Here is a 25,379-nt window from a genome sequence, read left to right on the forward strand (position 1 = left end):
CCCAGGGATTTCTGGCAACCAGCAAGGAGCCCGGGGGCTGCCGCACTTTGGGGCCTCTCAGGGAACCAGGACTCCTCTTCCAGGCTGCCCAGAGGTGAAAGATCCAGCCCTCTCCTCAGAGAGAAGGGTGAGCATCAGCAGCTTTTCCTGGCAGTGCCCAGAAGCAGCAACAGGGCAAAGGGCGAGGAAGAAGACTTCACTGCACACACCCCCACGCAGGGTCACGTCCCTGCACCAGGAGGTCTCAGCATACAGAAAGGTTTTTTGCTCGTTGCTTCTTAACCACAAATGATGGCATAAAGGTCTTCCGGAGGGGCTGGCATGGAGGTCGTTCAGGGACGCCCCTTGACTCAATCCTGTGGAAAAGAAAAGGTAGCTTTAGGCTAGGAGGAGGAAACGAAGGCAGCAATGGCCCCAGAGTTGATGGAACACTGTGTATCTGCCGTGGGGAGCCTGGGGACATCGACATAGTGCTTCCTATCCCCATATTACCCCCCATCACCTACTGTGGAATCCTTTGTGTCCCAACCTTGCTCTCCCAGCAAATCTGGGAGGTGGCCTAAGGTTCAGCTGTGAGGGGTGAGGGCTTGCTGGACGGGCATGAGGGGGTTTCCCATGCTCTGGTCCTGGCTCTGCCACGGACTCACCACGCAGGTAGCCTCAGGAAAGCAACTTCCTTCCCCAGTCTAATCCCCAGCCTCCTCCCCTGTAAACAGGATGCTTTACCTTCTGTTTCTTCCTGCACCCTCTCCAAGACTATCTACGTCTCTCAGATTTCCAAGGGACCAAAAAAACGCAACTGGCCCTACAATCTCAGCATTCTGGTTCATCAGGCTCCTCCTCTGCCCTCACCTGGGCTGGGCTCCAGGACTCACCTAGGGGCAGGGCCATCAGGAGGGGCAGGGGACTCAGGGTGTTTCGGGCTCCTCCAACGGATCCGGTTGAGCAGGACCTTGACCTTGTTCCAGTGGGAGAGATCCCGCTGAGCAGAGGGTGAGGGGATCACCACAGAGCTCCTCCCCACAACATGCCCCTGACCAAGCTGCCAGAGCCAGCGGGCAGCACAGCCGGGACAAGTCACCTGCTCCAATCAGGGATTCTGTCACTTTCCCAGCGTTCCTGGCCTTCACGTTGTGTACACATCCCAACCACCCCACAGCCCCACTCCATCCTGTCCCCTGCCTCCACACATACCCAGCACCTACCTTGTGTCCCTGGGAGGATGGAAAGATGTGAGCGGGCTCTGCGGCAGCCTCTAACAGCACGGGAGGGTTGACACCCGGCAGCCCTACCTTTAGGGGCGCAGCTGATTTTGCCCCTTCAGAAAGAGAATCAGATTACCCAGGGCCAGAAGCAGGAAGCCACCCATCAAGCCCAGGGCTCACTGGGTCTGCCGGGGGAGGAGGGCAGCCCTGGGCAGGTAAGACACAGAGGAAACACGACTGCCCCTCACCTGTCTCCTGCGTCTGGCTGGGCCGTCCGTGCACCTCACGGCCTGGGGCACGAGAAGGTGGCGGTGAGGGGGCCAGGGTGGGCTTCCCCACCTCCTCCTCTTCCTCTGCTTCAGGATCCTGTGCACAGGACAGACGGGCACTCAAGACCTGACTCGAGGGCTGGTTCCAGGGGTCCCAGCCCTCCTCTGCCGCCCCCACTCACCTGGCCCCCGCTGGCCTGCCGGTCCTGCGGCTCACTCACCCGGGGGGGCCTCTGGGTCTGCAGCTGCAAGTAGAGCTGCTGTAGCCTTGCCATGTGCTCCAGCACCAGGCACAGGTGTTCCAGGTAGCGGAGACCCTGCCCTGGGAGACAGGCCCGGGCTTCAGGCCCCAGGCCCCCCGCCTGTGGGACAGAGTGAGGTAGGGGGGCCCTTCGGAACTCAAGCAGGCTCCCATCCCAGGCAGCCAGCCGATGGGAGCAGAGGGGCCAGGGAGAGGAGGCACACACCCCCGGCTGGCCTCCCAGTACCCAGCCGGGCATGCTGTCAGGCCGGCCCCCATCCTGCCCACCTCCACACAGCTGGGAGTGGGCTGAGGCGAGAACAACCCGTCAATTAGCGGCAAGGAACGCCCCACCCCAAGAGAGCTCCAAGGAGAACAAGTCAGTGAGGCCCCACCAGCCAGCAACCCATCCCTCCGTGTAAAAAGGCCATTTCCATCCCACTCTTGACCCAGCTTGAGAGCTGACACTCACCACCTCTGCTTCTTCCAGGCCTGCCTCCAGGTCAGTTTCTGCCTCAGTGGCCTCCTGTTCCCCGGCTCCAAAAAGGGGCATTTCACATTCAGGCTCGCTGGGGGGCTTCAGGGAGCGGGGGCGATGTGACATACTGGCAGGGGAAGTCGGGAGCTGGCGGGACCGCTCCAGCACCTGCTCCAGCTTACGGTTGGCCAGAAGCCGGCCTAGGTGGGCAGGAGGCTCCGTGGAAGCAAGGGCCAGGGGCTCAGGGCTCCCTGTGGGCTCAAAGTCCAGAGAGTCCTGAGAAACGCCCGGTGAGGTGGCCAGGAGGCTGTCCCCAACCACCATCTCCACTCCTGAGTCCCGGGAGGCCAGTTTGAGAAGTGGCTCCTGCCTCCTGAGACCTCTCAGCTGGCCATCTCCCTTCCAGGAGTCCAGCGAGCCACCTTGAGCAGCGTCCGGGATCCGTCGGTAGGTGCTGCTGACTCCAGGTACTACACAACCATGTGCCAAGTCCTCACCAACCCCATCTGCGAGGAGAGTCAGCATCAGGCTGGGCAGGCTGCCCCTAACGCCCCCAGCGATCCTGGCAACTAGCAGCATTCCCCAGGGAGGAGTGTCCTGGGCCGAGGTGAAGGGAGGAGACAGGGTGGACAGCCACAGCCCCGCCCAGATCTCTCCCCATCCCTGGCTGGGAGAAGCTAGCACGGGTTCCCTTCACAAGCGGTCTTTGTTGCTGATCACAGACCCCCCGGATTTGGGCTGTGTGGTAGGCAAAGCCGTGTAGGGCATATTCACCAACCAGCTCCTTGGATGGCCTAGCCTCCTTTGAGGGGGTTGCTGCTCTCTTCTTGTGCTAAGGAGCCTAGGGTCAGCCTAAGACCTCCAAGTCCTGAATGGGGAGCCTCAGTCTCTCCAACTACTCCCCACGGGGCAGTAGGACTGTGACCCTCTGGCCTCGGGGAAATGGGGAGGGGCACAAAGGAGGAAGCTTGGGGTCCAAACTAGCATCAGGATGCAGGATGAAGTCTCTCCGGGAGCTGCTGGGGGAGGGTAATAGAAATAAGAATAGCTATAAGCGCTGCGGGCTTCTGTTCTTTTAAATGAGAAATAGTGAAGATTTGGTGGACAGTTGGGGACGGGGCGGGGGGGGAGTGTAGGAGGAGAAGCAGCGCTAGCTCCCGAAGACTGTCCCCTCTGCGCCAGGCCCTACCCACGCGCTGGGTCCCCAGCTGTAAAACTGATGCACAAACTAGTGCGGGAGATGATGGAGGGCCGCCTCCGTCTCACCGCCGGCCACGCCGGGGAGCTGGAGGCCAGGCCAGGCCCCCTCTGGCCAAAGAAGCCAGCCAGGAAGTCTCCTTCGGGAAGGGATTCGCCGCCGCGGAGGGGGCTTTTGGACCTGCCGGCGGGGGCAAGGGCTGGGCGAAGGGTCCACACCGGGAATTAAGAGGGAAGTGGAGCCGGGGGGAAGTGGGATGGAAGGTGGTGGCTGGTTTAACGCCCAAACCCAGAGGGTCTCCAAAGCGCACGGCGCCATCACTCAGCCCGTCGGAAGGGAGGCGGCGAGGTTCGGGCGCCCCGGGCGGGGTGTACGGGCTGGGACGGGGAGCGCAGACCGGGGCTCGGCGCGGGAGTCGGCTCCAGAGCGGCAGGCCCCGGCCGACCTGGGGGGTGGGCGACTCACCCCGGCCGCCGAGCGGCTCCACGGCGAAGACGCGCCGCCGGCCCAGCATGGCCCCGCTCCCGGCCCCGACGCGGCGCCCCGGCCGCGGCCTCAGCAGCCGGCCCGCGATCCCGGGCCAGCGTCCCCCCGCCGCTGTCTGGCGGGCGGCTTCGCACGCGCGTCCGGCCCCGGCTGGGCGCGGCCCGCGGACCCTCCCGGCGGGGTGCAAGGGGAAGGGGGGGAGGGGCGCGCAGGTGTGCGGGCAGCAGGGGGCGGGGGCGCACCGGGAGCGGCCGCGGGGGGCGGGGGCGGGGCCTGGGAGCCGGGACGCGCGGGGCGCGCCGGGGAGCCGGGAAAAGGCCTCGATCCGCCGTCCTTCGGGCTCCGGGCAGCCCCGCGCTCCCGCCGCCGGCCGAGGAGCGGAGACCCCCGCCTACGGACGCTGTCAGGCTCGAGGTGCGGGGTTACCCGGCACCCCCCCCTCCCGGTTCACATGCTGGTCTGTCTTCCTGCCGCCGAAATGCAGCAGGGGATGGGGGTGGAGGGTCGGCGGGGACTGGACGGGAGCGCGGAAGGAAATGGAGCCCCACGTGCTGGCTGCGGGAAGAGCGCTGACCGGGACAGGGTTGTCCCTGCGCTCCCAGCTGTGTGCCTGGGGCAAGTCACTCAGCCGCTCAGAAAGCTGACGCGATGGAAGGGGGTAGTGATCCCTGTCCGCATGGAAATCCTTTCCAACAACTGTAGAGCGCCTTGAGTCCTGGGCTAGATCTGAATCCCCTCCTCGTCCCATATGTCTCCCTCACCCGAGGACCCTAAATCTGGGGCTTGGGGGTGGGGGGTTTCAGGATCTGGGGAAGTGAACCAGGGGGACAGGGAAGCAGCCTGGAGGCGGCGGAAGCGTAAATACTTCCCTGTCCCCACCCCAACCGTCTTTTGGTCCTGGGATTCCACCATCCCTCACCCTCAAAGGCTCCCAGCCTGAAAGGAGGCTAGGAGCCCAGGCAGCTGCTGAAGGGAACACAGCCTGGTGACCAGGGGGGCTGCCGGCCTCTAAGGAAACCTCATCCTCCTGAGGAAGGTGACAGGGCTGGAAAAATCCCAGCAGGACCCAAATCCCTTGGAGGCAGATAAGGGAGCTGGTGGACGTGCAAACTTGCACCTGAGCCTCTGGGGGAGGGGCTGGAGCTGGAGCCCTTGGAAGGAAGTGGCCGTTAACTGGGAGGGGAGAAAACAGTCTGCCCACCCTCTTCTGCTCCTTGCTCCTTCAGACCCTTCCGCAAACGCCTTCCTTACACAAGAGCCTTATCAGAGAGCCACAAACTATAAGATTCTAACTGTATAATATGGGGAAACTGAGGCCTGTAGCCAAGGCTGGAGAAAGAATGAGAGCCTAGTGTCTGAATTACCTGCCATCTCTTAACACCTTGATTTTCAGGCTAAGCCCTTCCCTGCCAGGCATAGGTCCCCTGGGCTGCGCCCTCTTAACCCTGTCCTCCTAGACAGCAACCCCACTCCATTCCTCTTTCCCAGATATAGACAGGGAAACAGAAGGCAGGGCCTGGCAGGAACTGCTTTATGCTTGTCCAACAGGATGTGTGGCACCAAACCCCACAGGCAGTGTCAGACCCCACCCAGCCCTCCCTAGGTAGGAGGGTTGGAGGGCTGGCCTATCAGGTGGCTTCCTTCCTCCAAAGTGAGAGGGTGGGGAGGTAAAGGGAGGGAACCTCTGCCAGATCTCGCCCTGAATTTGGAGAATGTGGGGCCAGATTCCAAGCAGTCTCCCTGGTGACTCTGGGGCAGGAATGCATCTGGAACAGGAAGCCCAGCCAGCAGGAATGCAGTGTCTCAGCACAAGGCTTTGTGTGGGCTCAAAAGAACCCACACCCCCCCCCAACACACGCCCAAGCACACTCCCTTCCAGGCCACGTGCCTGGGCCTCCCCGCCATGCAGATGTGCCTGAGCCCTCATGGTGATGGGGATCCCTCAGGGGGGCCACACACTTCCCTCCTGTCTGCCTTCTGAAGCCCTGACTGGAGCAGCTCTGTGACCACCCAGCGGGCTCTGTACCCCTGCATGACCACCTCCCACCCTGCCTCCTACCAGAGGAGAATCCATTCCCTTCGAGCGGTGCGTGAAGGAGTGGCAGGGGCCGCTCAGCCACCCCCTCGATGCCCACCTGACAGGTGAGCGGCTGCCCTGAGTTCCTGAGACACACAGTGGCTGAGCAGAGTCATCCCTCAGCTGAGGCAGGGATGCCCAGCTGCCCCTCAATCTCCGTGGGGAAGTCCCAGCTTCAGGAAGCACATTTCCTGCAAGCTCAGCACTGAGCTAGGCCCTGTGGGAGGAAGGGCAAAGCCAGGAGGCTGGGGGCAGCTCCTGCCAGAATAGAGATGGCTGGGAGCCACGGTGACCTACCTTGTGGCCGGGAAGGCAGCCTCTCGTGATGGAGGGGCAAAAGCCCCCCACCCCAAACCAGAAATGCGGGATTCAGACTCCAGGTTCCACTGCCAGCCCCTCCCCTTACCAGCTCAGAGTCCTTGGCTACTCATACTCCCTGTCCACGGGTTCTTCATTTATAGAACAAGGAGGATAACAATACCTACCTCAGAATTGTGAGGATTAAAGCACTTAACACATCTGTATGTTAGAATTATCTAGCCATGTAACTTTGGGAATGTCACCTTCCCATCTCTAACTGAAGGGGGCTATATTAGATGCTCTCTCAGGGAACTTCCAACTTGAAACTGTCCTCATTTCTGAAGTTTTTCCCCCAGATGCAGAAAAAAGTGAAGAGGGCACAGCACTGGACAAATTGCTGTCTTAAAATTAGGTGGGTCCCCCCCCCCCGCCACTGTACTATGTCTGGGTCATGGGGGGTGGGCGCTCACAGCTGGCTTGGGGTGGGGTTGAGGCCGGGGGTAAAAGATCAAAGACTGCCCCCAGCCTTCTCCTCTGACCAGTGGGTTTGGCTAGTAAGTCCATCTTCCCCGGTTTGCTCCCAAGCTGGGGCTGGCTGTGTAGCCGCACAGCGCTCTGAAACCCTCCGGCCGCGGAAGGAGAGCTGCCTGCCACAACTAAACAGGTGGATTTCAGCTTGTACCCATCCAGCCTTGGAAAGGCATTCAGCAACTCTCCAGCATACCCCTTTCACAAGGGTCTCCACTCCACATCTGTTCTCCTCTACTCCTTAGAACACTGCTGGCCCACCAAGCTTTGTTACAGGTGAGGATCTGACCATGTTAATATTCCCATCCCCCTTTTCCAACCTGTCACTTCCCTGCTTAAAATGTTCAAAATGTTCCCAGAGCCTCAAGGTGAAGTTCAAACCATTTCTTCTGGCATTCAAGGCTCCCATCTCCCTTTCCAGTCTTCTCTTGGTACATCCTTTAGCCACTGCCCTAAACTGAGCATCCCGCCTGCACTCACCCCCATCTGTCAGCATTTGTCTGCTGCACCTGTCCAAGTCCTGTTCATCCTTACACACAGATGCCCTCTGCTCTGTACTCACAGGGCAAGCCTGTATGTCCCACATTAGCTCTTGGCACTCGTGGCCATGTACTATGATTTCATTCGTGCCAGCTCAGTTGCTGCCATTTGACCATTACCTTCAGGAAAGCATGAAAAAATGCTACATTCTTCTGTGTTCTCACTGTGCCAGGACCCAGTATTTACAGAGGGGTGACTGCCCCTTTTGCAGGCATTCTCCCGTCGTGGGCTACACCTGACAGTAGGTGGCGCCAAGGAGGCCATCCCATTGCCGACCAGGTGTTCTGGCCTGCAGTACTCCTGAGCCACCGAAAGCCTTGATCTTCTCTGTGAAAATAAAGGCAGCCATCCAGGCAAAAGGTGAGACAATTATGTCAGGGTGTAAATTATATCAGCAGGTGCCCGGGGAGCCAACACAAACAGTCTCCACCAAGATTCCTTCCAAAAAGCCAGATAGCACAGTCTCTGAAGTCCAGCGTTGATCTCTTCTGTGAAAATAAAGCTGAGGCTGTGGCCCATTCTTCAGGCTGGGGGACGGCGTGGGCCTGGAGCACCCAGCAGCACCCATGCCCCTTTCTGAAATGTCCTCTGGGATTAGGACTGGGGGATGGTGGGTGAATCAAGCCCTAAATCTGGTAGGGGACCTGCCCCCTGCCTCAACTCCAACATACCTGAGGGCAGACATGCCTAGCACTGGTCACCCATCCTTTTTGGTTTTCAAATCAACTAGCAGTGAACCAGCAGGGTCTCCCAGGGAAGGGGCACACAGAAAACCCTGGCTTGGAGGTGAGGCCCTTGGTGGGTGGTGGTCCCTCAGGGTGGGGGGCTCCCCTGGCATGTCCTTCCCAGGCAAGGCTAACGTGCAGCCTGTCCAAGGTTCTTTCTGGTGATTCTCTTTCTCAGATGGGTGCAGACAGCCGTGGCCAAGTGCAGGACGTACTCTAGATGTTGCCCCCTCTCCTGCCTACTGGCTCATCTGGGTAGGTCAGCTGGGCTGGCAGCAATCACCCCAAGTACAGCAAGGAGCACAGAGTGCCAGCCCAGCCAGTGCCAGGGGAGCACAAGTCTGTCTCCCTGAGCCGGGCCTGGACAGGATGGACATCCGGGCCTGCTTCCTGTTTCTCTGCTGCCCACCCTCCAGCACCCCTCCGCCTCTCCCTGCTCCCAGTGAGAAACTCGTGCTCTAAAGAACCAAGGGTTATCCCAGTAAAACTGGCATCTTTATAAGAGTCCAGGAGGTGGGGCGCCTGTGTGGCTCAGTTGGTTAAGTGCTTGCCTTCGGCTCAGGTCATGATCTCGGGGTCCTGGGATCGAGCTCCGCATAGAGTCCCGCATCAGGCTCCCTGCTCAGTGGGGAGCCTGCTTCTCTCTCTGCCTCTGCCCCTCCTCGTGCTCATCCACATCGGCGAGTGTTTGTGTTCTCTCTCTCTCTCTCTCTCAAATAAATAAATAAAATCTTTAAAAAAAAGATTTTATTTATTTGTCAGAGAGAGAGAGAGAGAGAGAGAGGGCACATAAGCAGGAGCAGGGGCAGAGGCAGAGGGAGAAGCAGGCTCCCCGCTGAGCAGAGAGCCTGATGCGGGGCTCGATCCCAGGACCCTGGGATCATGACCTGAGCCGAAGGCAGATGCTTAACGACTGAGCCACCCAGGTGCCCATAAATAAATAAAATCTTTCAAATAAATAGATAAAAGGGTCCAGGAGGGGCGCCTGGCTAGCTCAATTAGTGGAGCATGCAACTCTTAATCTTGGGGTTGTAAGTTCCAGCCCCACATCAGATGTAGAGAGACTTAAAAATAAAATATTTTTTAAAAAAGAGGGGAGGGTGTCCAGAAAGAGCACAACCTTCCATTAAAAGAAACAAGCCTCTTCAGTAGGGGTTGGTGGAAGGGGGGAAATAAAGGGGGAAAAAAACATGTCAATAAAGACTTTCTACCCAGTGGTAGAGAGAAACTCATCCCCAGGGGCCGGGGCAGGGAAGGAGAGGAAAGATCTACTTTGTTTTGTCCATGTATATATATTTATAGAGCTCATATGTTGAAAACTTTACAGAGTGAATACCTTTCGCCTATGACCACCCCTCTCTTTCTACATATTTCTCTCTGTGTCCCAACCTGCTTAACCCCTGTTGCACAAAGATATCCAGTGCGGTGCCCACCGCCGACTTTGGTGCACGGCCTGTCCTGCAGGGGGAAGTGAGAGTATCTAGCACAGGCCTGGGCCGGCGAAGCCGTCCTCACGCACAGCCCAGGACAGGTCCCAGGCCCTGGCCGCACCTAGCGTGGAGGAAGGGGCCCCACCACCCACCACCACCCTTCCATGCCAACTTGCTATTGGCATGGCCCTGGCACAGAGGTGTCCACAGAGTCGAGGGCGGGCTGAGAGCACAGCCAGGTGCTCAGGCCTGGGAGCTGAGGGTGGGGGGCGAGGAGTAGCGCTGGCGGGCATGCTTCTCACAGTACAGCTCGTCCCCCACCCAGAAGTGCCCGCGCATCTTCAGGTTCAGCCCGCAGTCTGCGCAGGTGTAGCAGCCCGGGTGGCGGTAGCGCCCCTCCTGGATGCGTACAGCGTGGTTCCTGCAGGGGGCGATGGAGAGGGCGGAGCCGTCAGCCTGGGGGGTTGCGTGGAGGCGGGGCGACCCGCAGGACCGCCGCCCGTCTCGTTCCCAGGGAGCCTAGTTCCCAGCCCAGATTCAGGGAAGATCCCCAAATTTCAGACCCTGACTCCCCCGAGCCTTCCTTCAGGGCTCTCGCTTCAATAACCCCCCAACCCCCACCCCCAGGACCTCTAATTTAAAAAAAAAAAAGTCATTTCTCCTTTACACGAAGGCAGATAAACTCCATCCTGAATTTTCTGGGTTGTTAATAGAGCAGTGGTCCCAGGTACAAGGACCCACAGCATCGCATTCCCTGGGGACAAGTTGGAAAAATGGAAGCTCTGGGGTGTGGGCCAGCAATCCCTCTGACGGGTCCCGGGGAGCTCCGCAGCTGCTCTTTGAGGACCACCCCATGCGCGTCTGCACAGCAGGCACGGGGAGTACCCCATTCTGCAGGCGACACTAAAGCCCGCAGACGCTAAGGGATTTGCCTCAAGTGAGTCATCTGACCGTTAGCACTGCGTGCAAGACGTCTACGGCAGGGGGAGTGGGCTTTCAGCGATTTGCCGGAGAATCCGGCTGCATTCTAATGCCACCCACGGAGAAAAATGAATCTACCTCTGGAAAATCCATCCCTTTCCAAAGGGGGGAGGGAAGAGCAACATTTTCCAGAAGGAAAATGCCTCATCTAGAGGCAGATCTCCAGAGGCTTTGAGATTACTGGAGAGAAATCAGAAGCAGTAGCATTTCTTCCTCCTCCTCCGAGGGCGAAAGAAATGAGGAAAGAGGAGATGCCGCGGGAAGAAGCCAGCAGGGCACTGTGAGAAGCCTGAAAATACCGCACATGACCCCCTCCCACAGCCGCACCGCGGCACGCCCCCCCCTCCAGGGGCCCTGACTGGTTGCTCTCCGCAGAGCCCTCCTGAGGGCACCCCCCCCCGCCCCCGCCCTGCCGGGGCGTGCCTGCCTCCCGGGCTGCCCACACTCACACAATGCTGCTGCTGCACCTCTCACACGTGTGGAGCTTGGGCGGGGTGGCCGGGGCCCTGGAGGTGGGCAGGGAGGACTGGGGGCTCAGCTGACTGGGCAGGAAGGCAGGCGTGCCACCTGGGAGGGGTGGGGGCAGACAGACACACTGGAGCGCGGGGCCCGGGGGCGGCAGCTGGGCAGGCCACGCTCACTCCTCTGGCACAGCTCTGAGGAGACGCCCGAAAGGCGCGCTTGCACACGACCTCTAAGGGGCCACCGGGTGTGAGGTAGGTGGTAAGGGACGAAGGGAGTGATGGCGGCCGCTCCTTGGCCGAGGCCGAGGTAGCCCACGCTGCGGCAGCCGAGGAGTGTCTGTGCTGTGTCCACACACCCCACCAAGCAGGCGTTTCCCCTCGGGATCCAGTCAAGATGACATGAATTAGAAGACAGCAATGATAGATAATAGCAGCCCCACAATACCTTTACTCGGTTTTCAAAGGGCTTTTCTGGGCACTGTTGCATGTGAGCCTCGGAACGACACCGCCGTTACTGGGCAGCCAAGGACTCCAAGGCTCCCGCGGTGAAGTCACGGGCTGTCTGCGCTCCCCCCACCCCACTGCCTCTCCCTGGGCCCTGTCCGGGGGGCCCACCAAGGCCGCGGGGTCACGAGGGACAGGATTTGCTCCCTGCCCCCTGACCCCAGTGAACACCCCAGGAGCTGATGTCAGAGTTGAAACCGGCCACCAGGTATTGTACTGGTGAGGCTGTTGACCCAGCGCTCCCGCCTGTCCCATCGCCTGCCTCCCTGAGACCACTGCCAGGCCAGGCCTCCTCGCCCCTCCCCTGCACTAGGCAGTGCCCCCAACACACACACACAGCACCACTGCACCCCGACCACCACCAGGGCAGCTGTGCAGGCCTGTCCGCCCCGATCAACAGTTCCTCAAGGGCCGACAGGTGCCGACTGCCCTCGGCCCCCGCACTCGGCACACCACGGCGCATCAGACAAGCACAGGAAATGTCTGTCGAATGAACAACTGAATGGCTGGCGAGAGCCCGTATCTCTCTTCTTGCTCACTCCAGCATCGGCCTGGCATTATTTAACGGGCCCTCCTGGGTTAGGGCACTCCTCCGCCTGGCACATGAAACCCCACAGCTAGGACTCAACCTCCAAGACCAGGCCCCGCTACTCTCTTGCTCCCACACCAAAGCCCTCCGGGTGCCAGCCACCGCAGGCCATGGTGCTCCCCGCCACCATCTCCCCCCCCACCCCCCCTCCCCAGTGCCCTCTCTGAGGCTCGAACTCCCTGCCGCCATCTTAAGGCTGTTGGTTAAAGTCTTGATCTTTCTTCAAGGGTCGAGTCAAATTCATCTTCCTCCATGAAGCCCTCCCTGGGGACCCAGCCCCCACAGGCCCTACCCCCCACCTTTATCATTCCCTTGACACTTTCCTGATCCCAGCCAGCACCTCTGGGTGCACCCCTGTAACTCCTACCAGATTGAAAGCTCCTTTAGTGCAGGGACTTCCCCTTGGTGCCTACTCCTGTGATGAGCACTTAAGAAATACCAGTTCAATATCACGTCCAGTCAGGGGTGTCCTGCCATAACCTACTTCCTACACTCAAACCCCCCAGGGGCTCACCTCTCTCCTCAGCCTCCAGGGCTTCCTGCAAGAGCCAAAAGGAGCTGGATTGCCGGGGGGCGACCCGCGCCTCACGATTCTCCTGCAGCATCTTGTAGACTTCTGAGTCCTCTTCCAGAAGGTGGCTTCCCCCTTCTGAGTCCACACTGCGGGGACAGGAGGCAGCCAGGAGTGAGGGTCCCTCCTGGGTATGAGGACCAGCATGGGTGCAGGGAAAGAGTGCCCTAGGGGAAAGGATTCTGGGGGGGATTCAGAGGACAGCCAACTGGGCTTAAAGCAGCCGGGACCCCCCCACTCCCCGCCGCCCCCATCCCTCCTCTCTGGAAAGCCTGTCTGTCTCCTAAGCTCCCAGGCCCTCCCGGATTCCACCCCACCCTCCCGGGCCCACTGCTACCTGAGCCTGGGGCTGGAGGAACGCCGACCCGGGGAAGGCGGCAACACCAGCACAGCCGAGTCGCCGGCGCGGGTGAGGCTGGCCTGTGGGACAGAGAGGCACCAGGGGAGGAGTCAGCGGCTCGAGCCTGTGGCCTGCACAGCTGTCCGGGCCGCCGAGCCAAGCCCGGCTGTTCCCCAGGCCCAACACCAGAGGGCTCCCAGCTCCCGCTGACCAGCAGGCCCTGGGCGGGGGCCACCACCCCAGCCCTGCCCTCGGGGTACCAGGGACTGCTCCTGCTCAGTCCCAGAAGGGGAGAGTGGCCAGCCCCCATTATGGAAGTGTAATGGTTCTGCAAGGAGATGGGGCAAGGGGCAGAAGGGCAGAGAGGAAGTAAGCAGATCCTTTCGCAGTGAGGAGAAGGAAGCACAAGGGATGGAGTGAGGGGCCCAAGACCCCTCTTAGGGTCAGGGCTGGGGCTGCACGAGGGACCTCTCTCCTACACACACTTCCTCTCCTGAGAGGGCCCAGGTCTCCTGGCTGCCCTGGAGGTCTGGTTCTGCCCCAGGGAGTCTTGGGGGTCCAGGCCCATTTTGGACCCACGGCCCAGCAGCAGTGCCCCCTCTCCAGGGGTGCACTGTCCATCTTGGGCTCTTTACACTTTGCTGTCTATGTGGAAATGTCGCCTTCAACCTCACTGTGCTCCACCTTCTGGCCTGCACCTGTGCACCCACCCCTCCTACCCTGCCTCCTCTCCATTGCCAGCCCCCACGGAGAGGGTACCTCAGAACAACCAGACAGGCCACAGTGCACCGGGCTGAGGGCACGGTTCCCTGGAAGGCCAAAGTCCCTCAATTTTAAGAGTCAAAGTCAGGGACAAAGTACGGGGTCAAATGATAAAACTGCATGAATTTTTCAGCTAAAAACAGAAACTTGAGGGTTTTGAAAAGACAGCCCTCGACCCTCACTCTTCTTCCACCAGTCTACATCCCTCTTGCTCTTGGTGCCACGTGGTCCGCTGTCAGACGGTAAGACGCTTTCCTCAAGAAGGGCCGTCAGCACCAGGTACTCAAGAACCACGGCCCTCGCGCCGTCAGCGGCCGGGCTGTGCCTGGAACAGGGCAGTGACTAGCGGGGAGGGCGGCCCAAATCCACCCCGGCTCTCTTTGCAAGCCAAGTCCTCGTGCCAGCCAGAGGGAGGGGTGCTGTCTTCACTTCCCATCTGCTCACCGAGGCATGGGCCTACCCAGAGGTGGCAGCTTCCAGTTTCCAGAAGGGCCCCATAAAGGCTGGTGGGGTCCTGTGCCTGCAGCTCAGGAGCCGGCAGCAAGGCCACGGCCACAGCAGACCGGGGTGGGGGCACCTCACCTACAGCCACCTCTAACCCCCTTCCTCCTGCCAGACCACCGTGCCCTGGTGGAGAGGAGCTCACCTCCCTCACTGGGAGCAGCTCTGCCTTTCTCCTCCCTCCCTCCAGTCAGCTAGGGACACCTGCCCTCGCAGAAGGAACCTGTCACCCCCAAGTCCAGAGAAGCGGCTCACCTGCCCCCCAAGAGCTCATGTGTAGCCAACACCTCTCAAACTGTGTTCTGGTGAACACAGGGATGTTAATAAGTGTGTGGCAGGTGTGGGGGGGGGGGAATGCCAGGAGAAATTCTGTAGTTAAATAAGTTTAGGAAATTAATAAAATTAAATATATTTCTCATGGGACTTCTTAGAGCCTTTAAGGTGCTAAAAGTACACAGTGGCTCCCAAGAGGGAGGTGTGGGATCTGGTGACTCCCACACCATCTGACCACAGCCTCATTCAGAGACCAGAATGCAAGCTTCACTGGGTTAGGAATTTCTGTTTATCCACCAATGCATCCCCAGGGACTAGAAGGGTGCCTGACACAGAGCAACTGCTCAGCGAAAGTTTGTTGAAGGAATGACCACGGTCCTCAGGCCAAAGAAGGGAACTCGGAGCATGGGGACTGACTGTGAGGTCCAGAGAGAGAAAGAGGGGCTTACCCAAGGTTAGATGGTAGAGGTGGGACTACCCCAAGTCTCCCTGCCACCCAGCCCAGGGCTCCTGTTTACACTACGTGGGTGGTCCTCAAATCTTTGCATTATGTCCCCAAGGGCTCCGTAAAACACAGATTGTGCCCCTGCTCCACACCCTCACCCCTGCATCTGATTCAGGAGGTCCAGGCTAGGACCTGCGAATGTGCATTTCTCCCAGGTTCCGAGGTGTTGCTGCTGGCTTGGGAGCCACTCCCCGTGCCACCAGCATCTCCCCTTTGCCCAAGTTTGGGAACCACAAGGAAGAAGGCCAAGATGGATGGGCCCTCTCCAGCCATGCCCTGGGCCAGGCGCACTCCCAGCTGGGCTCAGCCCAAAGATCTCCCAGAGGAGCCCCTCCCCACCCCCACCCAGGCCCAAACATGCCAGGTCTTGCTTGTACGCTGCTTTCCCATCTCCCTGGCTTATCATTCTCTAATCTAAACCCTACCCGGTCCTACCTCGGACGTCCGGCAAAATTCCTGACAAAGCCTTCTCAGGCCACCAGGCCCACACTCATCTTTCCCCTCCCACAATGCCTCCTGCTTTCATAATTAAGACCACACTGTTTAGCTCTTAATTGTTCCCAAACTGCTTTACATGCTTGTCTTATCTCCCCAACTACACTTTAAATTCTTTAAAGACGGGGATCTTATCGAATGCATCTCTATGCCTACATTGCCCAGCAGGCCACTGAGTGGGCCCCACAAGGAGTCACTGGGGAACCCGTACTGTGCAGCCCCCACAGGAGCCCTCTCCTTCCTTCCCCAGAGCGCCCAGTTTCTAATGCCCTTCCCCAGCCATCTCCAAAGGCTCTGCTTTCTGGAATGCAAAATCAACCGGAGGTAGGATTCCAGCAGCTGGGCCTCATCCCCTTCACCCCAAAGGCTGGACATGCCCCCCCCGCAACTCTGCCCCCAGCAGCTGTGGCCCAGGATCGTTGGCGGCCTCACTCCCTCACTTCCTCACTCCTGCCCTTAGAGAGGAGAAATACCACCAAGGCGGGGAGGGGGGGGGGCTGTCACTAGTTCACAGTGGGACCTGGCGGGGTGGGGGGGGCAGCGGGCGGTGTGGAAGGTTGTCCAGGGTAGAAGGGCAGGGAGGAGGGCAGACAGAAAGTAAGCCAAGTGCAACTTGAGGCAGAACCGCAGTCCCACTGGTGGTTCTCTGGGCTGAGTCAGAGGAGGAGGAAGGGGGATGGGGTGATGGGAGTTGGGGGCGGGCATGGGGCTTGGAATGGGGAGGAATGTGTTCAAGAGATGCAGCCAGAGCCAAAGGGAACCATCCCAACAACAGCAGCAAAACTATTTCAGCCCTGGCCCAAGAGAAACACTCAGGAAGGGAGGACGCTAGCAGGAGGGGGGAGGTGGCGAGTGGGAGGACAGGAGGTAGAAGGCCACCTGGGACTGGCCAGGCAGGCTTGGGGCACAGTAAGCATGGCCCACCAGCAGACACAGTGGCCTCCGGGCTCAGGGGAGGGGTATGCTTGTTGCTGGAGATGGAGGTGCTGGCTGCCCCAGGGGGACCCGCCCTCTGCAGCCCCACGGGGGCCACTGGCACCCTGGCCGGATGGGAGGCTCTCTCCTCCCCCCAGGCATCTCACCTGGCGGCTTCCAGGGCGGCCCCCGTAGGAGAAGCGGTCAGCAGCAGTGGGTCCCGGGGCGTGTGCCAGGCTCTGGAAACTGAAATGTGGGAAACGGACGGTGTGTGTGCCAGGCATCCCACCCAGCCTGCCTCAGGGACACAGAGGGTGCCCTCAGGCTCCCCTAAACCCAGCTACTGAGACTGAGAGGCCTGTTCTGGACCCTGTTGCCGTCGTGCCCCCCCGCTCCCCGCACTCACCTGTGGCTGACCACGGCCTCTCCAGGGAGGGCATGCGGGCTGCTGGGGGACAGGGTAGAGAAGGGGCTGCCTGGCTGGGGGCTGGAGGACGCGGGGCTGGAGCAGGAAGACCACAGGGAGGACTGGCTGTCCGCGTGCGTCCTCATGGAGCCCTGCGGAGAGAAGGGCCGGGAAGGGAGCACCCATCCCCATCCCCTACCGGCCCTGCCCCTCAGGGCTCCCCTCAATTCAGGGTGCTGGAGTTCCCAGCAGGAGGCACCATCCTACCTGGAAGCGAGTCACCAGCACTTCCACAGAGCTCTCCCCATTGGTCTGCCTGGGGGAAGCAGCCCGGGACCTGAGGAGAGGCCAGAGGGAGGCAGGTGACAGGAGTCCAGGAACCCCGCTCACCTGACAGGGGCTGCAGATTTCAGCTGTTCCCACAACAGATTCTCAAGACTCGTAAAATGTTCAAGACATGTGGACATCAGGTTGTCAACTTTCAACTTGGTCAAGTTGAAAACAAACAATTATTATTAATATCCACCATCATTTCTCAAAGGAATGGACAGTTTAGCATCAATATGAAGAATGGACACAATTTCATAAATTCAATTTTATTAAAAAATTCACAGTATCCCTGTCTTTTTTTTTTTTTTTTTAAGATTTTTCATTTATTTGGGGCGCCTGGGTGGCTCAGTTGTTGGGCGTCTGCCTTTGGCTCAGGTCATGATCCCAGGGTTCTGGGATCAAGCCCCGCATCGGGCTCCCTGCTCCACAGGAAACCTGCTTCTCCCTCTGCCACTCCCCCTGCTTGTGTTCCCTCTCTCACTGTGTCTCTCTCTGTCAAATAAATAACTAAAATCTTTAAAAAAAAAAAAAAAGATTTTTCATTTATTTACTTGAGAGAGCATGAAAGGGCACGAGCTGGGGGGTAGGGCAGTGGGAAAGGGAGAAGCAGACTTCTTGATCAGTGTGGAGCCCAGACATGGGGCTTGATCCCAGGACCCCGAGATCATGACCTAAGCCAAAGTCAGATACTTAACCAGCTGAGCCACCCAGGTGCCCCTCTTTTTTTTTTTAAGTAATCTCTATGCTCAACATGGGGCTCAAACTCAAGACCCAGGGATGAAGTCTTATATGCTCCACCAACTGAGCCAGCCAGGCACCCCTCTTTTTATTTCTTTTTTTTATTTTTTTTCTTTTTTTTTCTCAAAGATTTTATTTATCTATTTGACAGAGACACAGCGAGAGAGGGAACACAAGCAGGGGGAGTGGGAGAAGCAGGCCTCCCGCTGAGCGGAGAGCCCAATCTGGGGCTCGATCCCAGGACCCTGGAATCATGACCTGAGCCGAAGGCAGACGCTTAATGAATGATCCATCCAGGCGCCCCCCTCTTTTTATTTCTTTTTCTTTTTTCTCTTTTCTTCTTTTTTTGGGCATTTCATCTAGACTTTGTCATTGGTCAGCATCAGTTTATAGATCGATTCTGGGGGAGATTGCTGATTTCATATAAATAATCCTTTATCTTTGACGCACGGAGAAACTGAAGCCCAGAGAGAGAAAGGGAGTTTCCTAAAGTCCAACAGTGGCCAGGCCCGCTGCGCACTCTCCTCTGCCCAGCCAGAGGCTGTCCCCCACCAGCTTTGCTGCTAATGGCTCGAATATCTTTGAGAGGGTCATTCCCGGTCCCTTCTGAAGGCTTCTCCTCCATAAAACAAAGGGTGGAGCCTGTCTCCCCCCGCCCCCACACCATCCTGCAGGACCTAGAGAGCCAAAGCAACAAGCAGGCCCAGCTCCCCACCAATCATCAAGGTAGCCAGCAAAAGAGGTGCCCCCCACCTCAGCTCCCCGGGGACCCCCCCCAAGGCCCTTCCCACTGGAGTCTTGAACAGGAGGCCTTTGGAGGGCTGGGACTACTAGCTGAGGGTGAAGAAAGAGCCTGCCATGTCCCAACCCCACTACACCATTCCTGGATCTCTGGCCACTTCTAGAGAGGTCAACAAGAACTGCAGTCACCACACACCACACCAGCCTCAGCCTCCCCAAGGAGGGGTGTGGGGCCAGAGTGAAGGGAGCTTGGGCTTTGGCTCCAGTCCAGAGCACTGCTTCCTGCCAGAGTTTCTGGGTGCTCCTGTAGAGGAGACTGGGAGGGTTTAGGAGCAGCCCAGACAAAAAGAAGAGGCAGGGAACCTTGACCTGCCCAACATGGAGCTGGAAACCTGGAGGGACTTGGTCAGGCCCATTCCCTGATGGCACTGGGTCCCTCTAAGAGGAGCCTACAGGAGGTGATGGCGTGAGCAGCCCCCTGCCCCTCCGCCACCCCACTCTGCAGTCCCTTGTAGATTTTGGTTCCCTTCCCAGATGCCTTGAGGTACCCTCCACCCTCCTCCTCTGGGTCCCACTCCTGCAAACACTCACAAGCCTGAGTGGCATGAGGGAGTCACTAAAGAAGCCAAGGCCATGAGAGCATCATGAGAGCCAGCTTCTATGGCACTGTGGGATGGTGGGGGTGAAGAGAGGGCAAGGAGCCAGGGCCCAGAGAGACCCCAGTGAGGGGAGGGGATGGCAGAGAGGCAGGAGGTAGCTGACTCAGGTTCAAGGCCCGCCCAGAGGGTTCTCCTGGCTGGGGGATCTCCCAGCATTCCTGCCCTGTGACTCACGTTGGTGCTCCACCCCAGGGAGCCACCTGTTCCCACCCCCACCCCCAACCCAGGCCTCCTGGCTGAAAACCCAAGCCTGGGAATCTGCCTTCACCTGCACAGCCCGGAGAGGCAATGGGGGGCTGCCCCTAAACTCCTCAAACCACCCCCAGGATCTGAACAAAGGCCATTCCCTCTTGGAGGCAGGGGCCCAGGAGACCCAGCCTAAGGCACACCTTTCCCCTCTTCAACCCACTTCGTACCCACACCCTGTACCCTGCACACTTGGGAACCAGTCAAACCCGGGCATCCAGGTGGTTGATGCCAGCCTGCCCTGCCCATGGCTGCATGCCCGGCCAGCACAGGGACACCCCTCAGCCCATCCTGCTACAGCTCCAGAGCCTGGACCTTCTCAAACATGAGCCAAAAAGGCCCAGGAAGGCCAGGTTGGGGCTGAGGGCAGGGGGTGAGGGCAGCCACCATGCAGCAGGCTGGCAGAGGGGAGAAGAATGCTGGCAGGCCCAGCAGAGGTGGGGGGCCTACCGGTCTAGCTGCAGCCGCAGGGGTGAGGGGCTATGGCGGATCTTGCTCTGGGCCTCAGCATGAAGCATGCCCTCAGCACTCTCCCCGTTGATGGCCAGGATAATGTCGCCAGGCCGGAGGTCAGCAGCCTCAGCCTTGCCCCTCTCAGTTACCTGCAGGGGATGAGGAACAAGTGGTCTGAGATACGCCTGCTCAGACAGCAATGACATTCCTATAGGGATAGAGGATAGGGGTTTCTCTCTGTCCTGCCCAAGAAACACAGCAGCAGGTTTGAACCAGGCTGGCCCGTGTCCCCCTTTGTCTCCCTGCCCAGCAGTGTCTGCCCAGTTCATCAGCTAATCCCCTCCCAGAGCTGGAGTGGAACCACGCCCCTCACCCCAGCACTGGAACCCTCACAGAGCCTCCTGAAGAAATGGCAGGATTTCAGGGGCTGTGCTTGGAAATACTTCTGGATAGAGAGCCCTGCCCTTGCAAAGCACACCATACAGGTAGCTGCCGCGTGAATGCTCCCTGGCCTGGGCCTGGGTCAAGAGGACACTACCAAGGACTTGGGGCTCCTGTTCTAGTAACCCCCCCAAGTGGCCGCCAGCAGGTATAGGGTTGGTGACCAAGGAGAAAAGAGCAGGCCCTGTACTTGGCCCAGCTCCCTTTCACTCCCTAGAAGTCTGTTCCCGAAGTGGTCACCACATCCCCATGGCAATGGGGCCCCTGTCCTCCCCAGGCTAACACTCGCAGAAGCAGGCCTTCTGACTCCAGAATAAAAAAAGAAAGGTACCTGTGGAGACCAGGTAGGCAGGGTAGACCCTAACTCTGGGGGTACCTCCTTAGCTCCCGGAACTAGCCCTTACCTTGGTCACCATGATGGGCGTGTGGAAATCCCTGCCCCCAGTGATCCGGAAGCCCCAGGGCCCTGGCCCCACCACATCCACCGTCAGTGCCATATCTGAGGAAGAAGGGACAGAGACCCTGTAAGGTGGTAGAAGAAGCAAAAGAGAGAAGATGACAGGTCCAGGGAGCAGCCAGTTAGGGCCTGGGGAGGGGGGGAGGGGGAGGGTAGAGGAAGTGACTAACTCCCTCCTTCAACCCCTCACCCTGGTTTCACTTCCCCCCACCCTGGGAAGCCATGACTCTGAGTTCCCCCTTCACCGCCACGGTCTTCAGCAGCGCAGCTCCCAGAAGGCAGGCCGTTAGGGTGCCTCACAGGGCCTTGCTGGATGGAGACCAGGCGGGCAGGGGCTGGAGGTGGTAGGAGATGTCGCCGTTTCCTGCCCCGCCCCCCCCCCCGGCCGCCCCGGGCAAGGCTAAGTCCCATCAGTGCTTGCTTCCTGTCCCCAAAACTGACTGCACAAGGTACTTCCTCCCCACTCTGGGGGAGGGCACCACTCTGGGAACAGGAGTGACAGCAAACAAGGGGGTGATGCCACCACAGACTGTTCAAATAGTTGGCTGGGTGGGGACCGGACCAGGGTCTTCAGAGGGGCCTCTGGGCTGCCTGCCTGGCCCCTGGCAATGCGGTCCAGGTAGGCAAGGCTAGGCTTCCCACCTCCCCCAGGGGCCTGCTGCCCTCTGAACAGCCCCAGCCAGAAGGACGGGCTCATCTGCCAAGCTGGGCACACCCACCCCCTGGCAATGGCTAGCAGGGCGAGCTGACTGATGCTGCCTGCTAGCTGGGGCCGCAGGCCTCCCATCCGCGGCCCCCTCCGCTGGGCAAGGGAGTGTCCTTGCCGACCCAGCCCTGGTAGGATTTCCTGAGCCTCTAGTTATGGAGTCAGGAGCCAACCCAGGCAGGAAGCTGTAATGCCAGCCCTGGGCCACCCCCCCTGCCCAGCACCCACCCCAGGGGCTGCCCCTGGGGAGGCCCAGAGACTGCAAGTGCTGTGGGAATCTATCAAGGACACTAGGGCCACTTCCCGTGTTTAAGAGCCTGGGGAGAGGGCGCCCAAGCAAGAAGAACTGTCTGCCCTCTCCCCGGTCCTTGGCTTCGCCTTTTGCCCAGGCCTAGCCCCTGTCCCTGCCCGCCGGCGCTGGCGGTTCACAGAGGCTTTGGATTCTCAGACCTTTGAGCCGGCCGGTGGACTCCGCGCCCCAGGCCGCGGGGACGTGCCCAGCCCGTCGGCCCGCCCGGCTCTCCCAGTTCTGGCTCCTTCTACGCTCCGAGGCCAAAGTACCCGCGGGCCGGGTGCTGGAGGAGGAGAGCCCGGGATCAGGAAAGCCCAGCACGCAGGGGGCACCGGCCTCCAGGCGAGGCTGCAGGGACTGGGGCCGTGGGCGGAGGAAAGAGCCGAGGCGCCGAGAGCAGCGCAGAGGGGGCGCGGGCGCGCAGAGCTGCGAGGTCCCCGGAGCCGGGAAGGTCGCCGGCCGTGCGGACGGTGCGCAGGTGGGCGCGCTCACCTGGCTCCCGCTCACCTGGCTCCCGCTAACCCGGCTCCCGCTAACCCGTCGGGCTGGGCGGCCAGACCCGGGAGGGAAGGGAAGGAGGGAGGTGAGGAGACACCGCCGCTGCCGCCGCCGCCGCCGCCGCCGCCGTCTGCCCGACTCTGGGGAGAGCCCGCCCGGGGCTCCAGGACCTGCCTCCGCCCATGTGATCCCGGGGCCGCCCCTGCCGCCGCCCCTGGCCCGGGAGGCCGCCTCCTCCGCGCAGCCCAGCCCCGGCGCTGCCACCTGGCCCGCGCCCTGCTGGGGTGCGCGGGGGCTTCTCTCCCTAGAGCCCCCTAGAGGCTGCGGTCGTCCTCCCCGAGGTGCCCTTCTCCCGACTGCTCCGGGAGGCCCGGGGAGGCGTTCCGGTGACGGGTCGCGAGCCCCACTGCGCGGACAGCCGAGGCTGTCGCCCCCTGAAGCTCTCCCAGGCCGGCCGCGCCCACCCGCCTTCACAGAGGCCCTCGAGCAACGCCCCCCCCCACACACACACACCCCGGGCCCGGGCGGGGGAGGGCCTGCTGGGCCTGTCTGCGGTCCGCCTGGCTCCTCCGCCCACTCCCGGCTCCGACTCCGCCGCTGGCGCGGATGCAGCCCCGACACCCACAGATCCCGAGCCGGGGCCGCCCCCGCGCCCTCCTCAGCTCCGTTCCCCAACGGCCCGCGCGCTCCCCGGGCGCTGGCTGCGGGCTGCTGGGCTCTTGGGGCTGCGCAGAGCTGCCCCTGCTGGAGATGCCTCGCAAGGCTGCTCGGCTCAGGGCGACCTTCGAGGGCCAGGAGCTGGAAGGAATCCTGGCTGGCGGTCGCGGGGCACTCTCCTGGGCTGATACTTTTCCATTCCTGGCTGCCCTCCCCTCACCCTCCCTGCTGCCCTGCCTGGGGTGGGCCGGCCCCAGCAATCACCACGGGCCCTCGCTGCCCATGAGGCCAGCCTTCTGCCAACCACCTGGAAGCCAGGCTCTAGGGAGAGGGAGAGGGCAGCCGAGGAAAGGCCCCAGGCACCAGCTCAGAACCATCTGGCAAATGGTTCCCCAGCACCATACCTGCCAATCCCCAACCCGGACACGTCAGGGCCCACCAGAGCCGACTCTGGCATCTCCCATTGGTCTCCCCTTTGCACTCCGTCAGGCTGGTCTGTTTTCAGGGAAGCACACCTGTGGGCACAGCTGTAACTTGCCTGCCTCAGGTATGAGTCATTGCCTCCAAGTTCCCTCTGCAAGGAGTGCCCTCCCCACTCCTCCCGCCTACTTATGCCCTGTGTCTCATCCTCCCTGCACTGCCAGCCAGTGTACTGCAGCCAGCCTCCCACGGCCTCTGTCCTCGGTGTGTGTAAGCCTCTCTCCCACCAAACAGTCCTGGGCCTCCTGGAGTGGCCACTTGGCCTGACACAGGTGCTCTACCACCCAACTAGACTGGAAGCCCTTGAGGGAGCAGGAAACTGCAGGACGGGCAAGCACAGCCTTGGGGTCACACAGACCTAGCCTCAAATGCCAGATCTGCCTCTTAGTGTGTGACCGTGGGTAATTTCCTCACTTTCCCCATGGGTAAAATGGGGAGAGTGCCTACCTTAGCCCCCTGTGGGCAGACTGTCCTCCCATATAAAGCTACTGGCATGCAGCTTCCTCTTAGGGCAAGGGAGGGTGGTGACTAGTTCACTGCTCCAGCCCCAGAGCCTAGCCCAGTGCCTGGCACAGAGTAGGCATTCAATAAAGGTCAAATGAATATTGTTTGAATGATTGAATAGATTCATTTCCCTTCCTTCACCCCCAATTTGTGGCAGAGCCTCTGTTTTACATCTCTTTGTGCTCCTGACTTTTCCCTCGTCCCTAGCATCTACAGGTTAATCTGGAGGATTTCTGCTCTGTGGGTTGTGCATTCACAAAACTCAAGACCAAGACAAAATCGACTGACCCAAGGGCAAGACCCTGTGGACCAGAAAGGAGTACTGTCCTGCTCTAAGCAACTCTGCGGCCCTGGGCAATCACTCAGCTCACCTCTCCAATGGGATGAGCATCCCCAGTGGCCTACAGCGCTTTCCGACTCCGACCCCGCAGATCCCCCTCGCCCCTTGGCCCGTGACCTGTCCCCTCCCCTCCTGCCTCCCACCAGGTCAAGACACAGAAGCGGTCATTGTGCAGGCAGGGCTGTCATGGCAGGCAGCCCGAGGGTGTAGTGTTGGTGTGCTGCAGAGGTTTCAGGGCTCCATCAGAGGGTGTGGATTTGGTTTCTGCTCCAGGGAAAGGAAGTCTCAATCAACGCTGATAACTTTTTTGAGGGCATCAGGGAATGGGAAGAAGCTGGGACAGGGGAGCTGGAACAGGCCAGTGGGTTCCTGAAGAATGGTCATTTCCACAAGATGGGCTGGACCCGCCAACTTAAAAGCAGATCGTGGTGAGGACTGGGGTGGACGGAAGAGACGGAGGGCACATAGGTCTTGTTCTCCCAGCTGCTGTTTAACCACCACTGGGGCCCAGGCCACACCCAGGCTCAAGGAAACTGCCGGGGCCAGGCTATGGCCCTGTCATTCACAGGCAGAACTAGGCACCACCACCTCTTCCCACCCACCTGGGGTCGGGGTGCCCTAAGCGACAGGCCTGGCAGACAGGACTGCCGGGAAGAACATAGAAGACGCCCAACCCAGGGAAGTCCTTGGCCTCCCGCATGACCTTCCTTGTCCAGGACAAGGACTGCCTGCGCGTATGGTGCACTTTGTGTACCTGACTTCACATTTTATAATGATGTGACCCAGACAACTTAATTTCTCCGCCTCAGGCTGCGGTCCCATAAAATGGAATCCTACCCCCGCCACTGGGAGGCTTACATCAGAGAGCATACGGGGAACACCTTATGCCCTGCTCAGCTACCAGCAGCTGCCAATGAATGGAGTTTTCTTTCCTGGCAGAGCAACCAGGCCCGGACTGCGCCACTCCGTTGCCCTGTAGGGACCACCAAGCCCCAGGACCCTGAAACCCTGGGCAAAAAGAGTTGCTTTGGCTAAGCTGTGCCCCACCACTCCC

The 25,379-nt window shown here is 60.1% G+C and overlaps 2 protein-coding genes and 1 long non-coding RNA gene across 15 annotated transcripts; 1 reads left to right on the forward strand and 2 right to left on the reverse strand.

The window, feature by feature from the left end:
• Positions 1-110: 110 nt before the first annotated feature.
• C3H8orf58 (chromosome 3 C8orf58 homolog) lies at positions 111-8,652 on the reverse strand. Of its 8 annotated transcripts, none has more exons than XM_078069516.1 (7): positions 7,442-8,652; positions 2,188-2,699; positions 1,657-1,719; positions 1,454-1,571; positions 1,206-1,318; positions 876-982; positions 111-356 (listed from the first exon to the last, which is right to left on the reverse strand). In XM_078069516.1, the coding sequence occupies exons 1-7, from the start codon at positions 7,584-7,586 to the stop codon at positions 245-247; spliced, it is 1,170 nt and encodes a 389-aa protein (XP_077925642.1). In that variant the 5' UTR covers positions 7,587-8,652; the 3' UTR covers positions 111-244. The 8 variants fall into 8 exon arrangements, with proteins under 8 accessions (XP_077925642.1, XP_035931019.1, XP_035931018.1 ...); XM_036075126.2 differs by having other exon boundaries at positions 1,696-1,836; positions 7,442-8,646; XM_036075125.2 differs by having other exon boundaries at positions 876-958; positions 1,657-1,836; positions 7,442-8,646.
• LOC144381404 (uncharacterized) lies at positions 4,196-7,068 on the forward strand. Its single transcript, XR_013446602.1, has 3 exons — positions 4,196-4,334; positions 6,611-6,666; positions 6,840-7,068. It is a non-coding gene; the product is annotated as an uncharacterized LOC144381404 (long non-coding RNA).
• A 667-nt stretch (positions 8,653-9,319) lies between the features above and the next one.
• On the reverse strand, positions 9,320-23,481 carry PDLIM2 (PDZ and LIM domain 2). 6 transcript variants are annotated; one of them, XM_078069518.1, is made up of 10 exons: positions 23,406-23,481; positions 20,796-20,890; positions 19,948-20,099; positions 17,051-17,120; positions 16,784-16,935; positions 16,545-16,623; positions 12,924-13,006; positions 12,530-12,675; positions 10,908-11,025; positions 9,320-9,898 (listed from the first exon to the last, which is right to left on the reverse strand). In XM_078069518.1, exons 2-10 carry the CDS (start codon positions 20,886-20,888, stop codon positions 9,721-9,723), a joined length of 1,071 nt encoding a protein of 356 aa, XP_077925644.1. In that variant the 5' UTR covers positions 20,889-20,890; positions 23,406-23,481; the 3' UTR covers positions 9,320-9,720. The 6 variants fall into 6 exon arrangements, with proteins under 6 accessions (XP_077925644.1, XP_035931043.1, XP_035931041.1 ...); XM_036075150.2 differs by lacking the exon at positions 23,406-23,481 and adding an exon at positions 22,354-22,510; XM_036075148.2 differs by lacking the exon at positions 23,406-23,481 and adding an exon at positions 22,339-22,502.
• Positions 23,482-25,379: the final 1,898 nt, after the last annotated feature.

This window comes from Halichoerus grypus, chromosome 3, assembly GCF_964656455.1.
Source record: "Halichoerus grypus chromosome 3, mHalGry1.hap1.1, whole genome shotgun sequence".
Lineage (NCBI taxonomy): Eukaryota > Metazoa > Chordata > Mammalia > Carnivora > Phocidae > Halichoerus > Halichoerus grypus.

Coding starts and splice junctions, on each gene's coding strand:
- C3H8orf58 (XM_036075122.2), bottom strand. CDS start 7,586: ATGGCCTCCTTGGCGCCACCTACTGTCAGGTGTAGCCCACGACGGGAG. Junction 2,700..7,441: donor TTTTTCATGCTTTCCTGAAG/GTAATGGTCAAA, acceptor CTCTCCTCGCAG/ATGGGGTTGGTGAGGACTTG. Junction 1,837..2,187: donor GCCTGGAAGAAGCAGAGGTG/GTGAGTGTCAGC, acceptor TCTGTCCCACAG/GCGGGGGGCCTGGGGCCTGA.
- PDLIM2 (XM_078069518.1), bottom strand. CDS start 20,888: ATGGCACTGACGGTGGATGTGGTGGGGCCAGGGCCCTGGGGCTTCCGG. Junction 12,676..12,923: donor TCCTCCAGCCCCAGGCTCAG/GTAGCAGTGGGC, acceptor CTGTCCCCGCAG/TGTGGACTCAGAAGGGGGAA. Junction 11,026..12,529: donor CCTGGAGGCTGAGGAGAGAG/GTGAGCCCCTGG, acceptor CACCCCTCCCAG/GTGGCACGCCTGCCTTCCTG.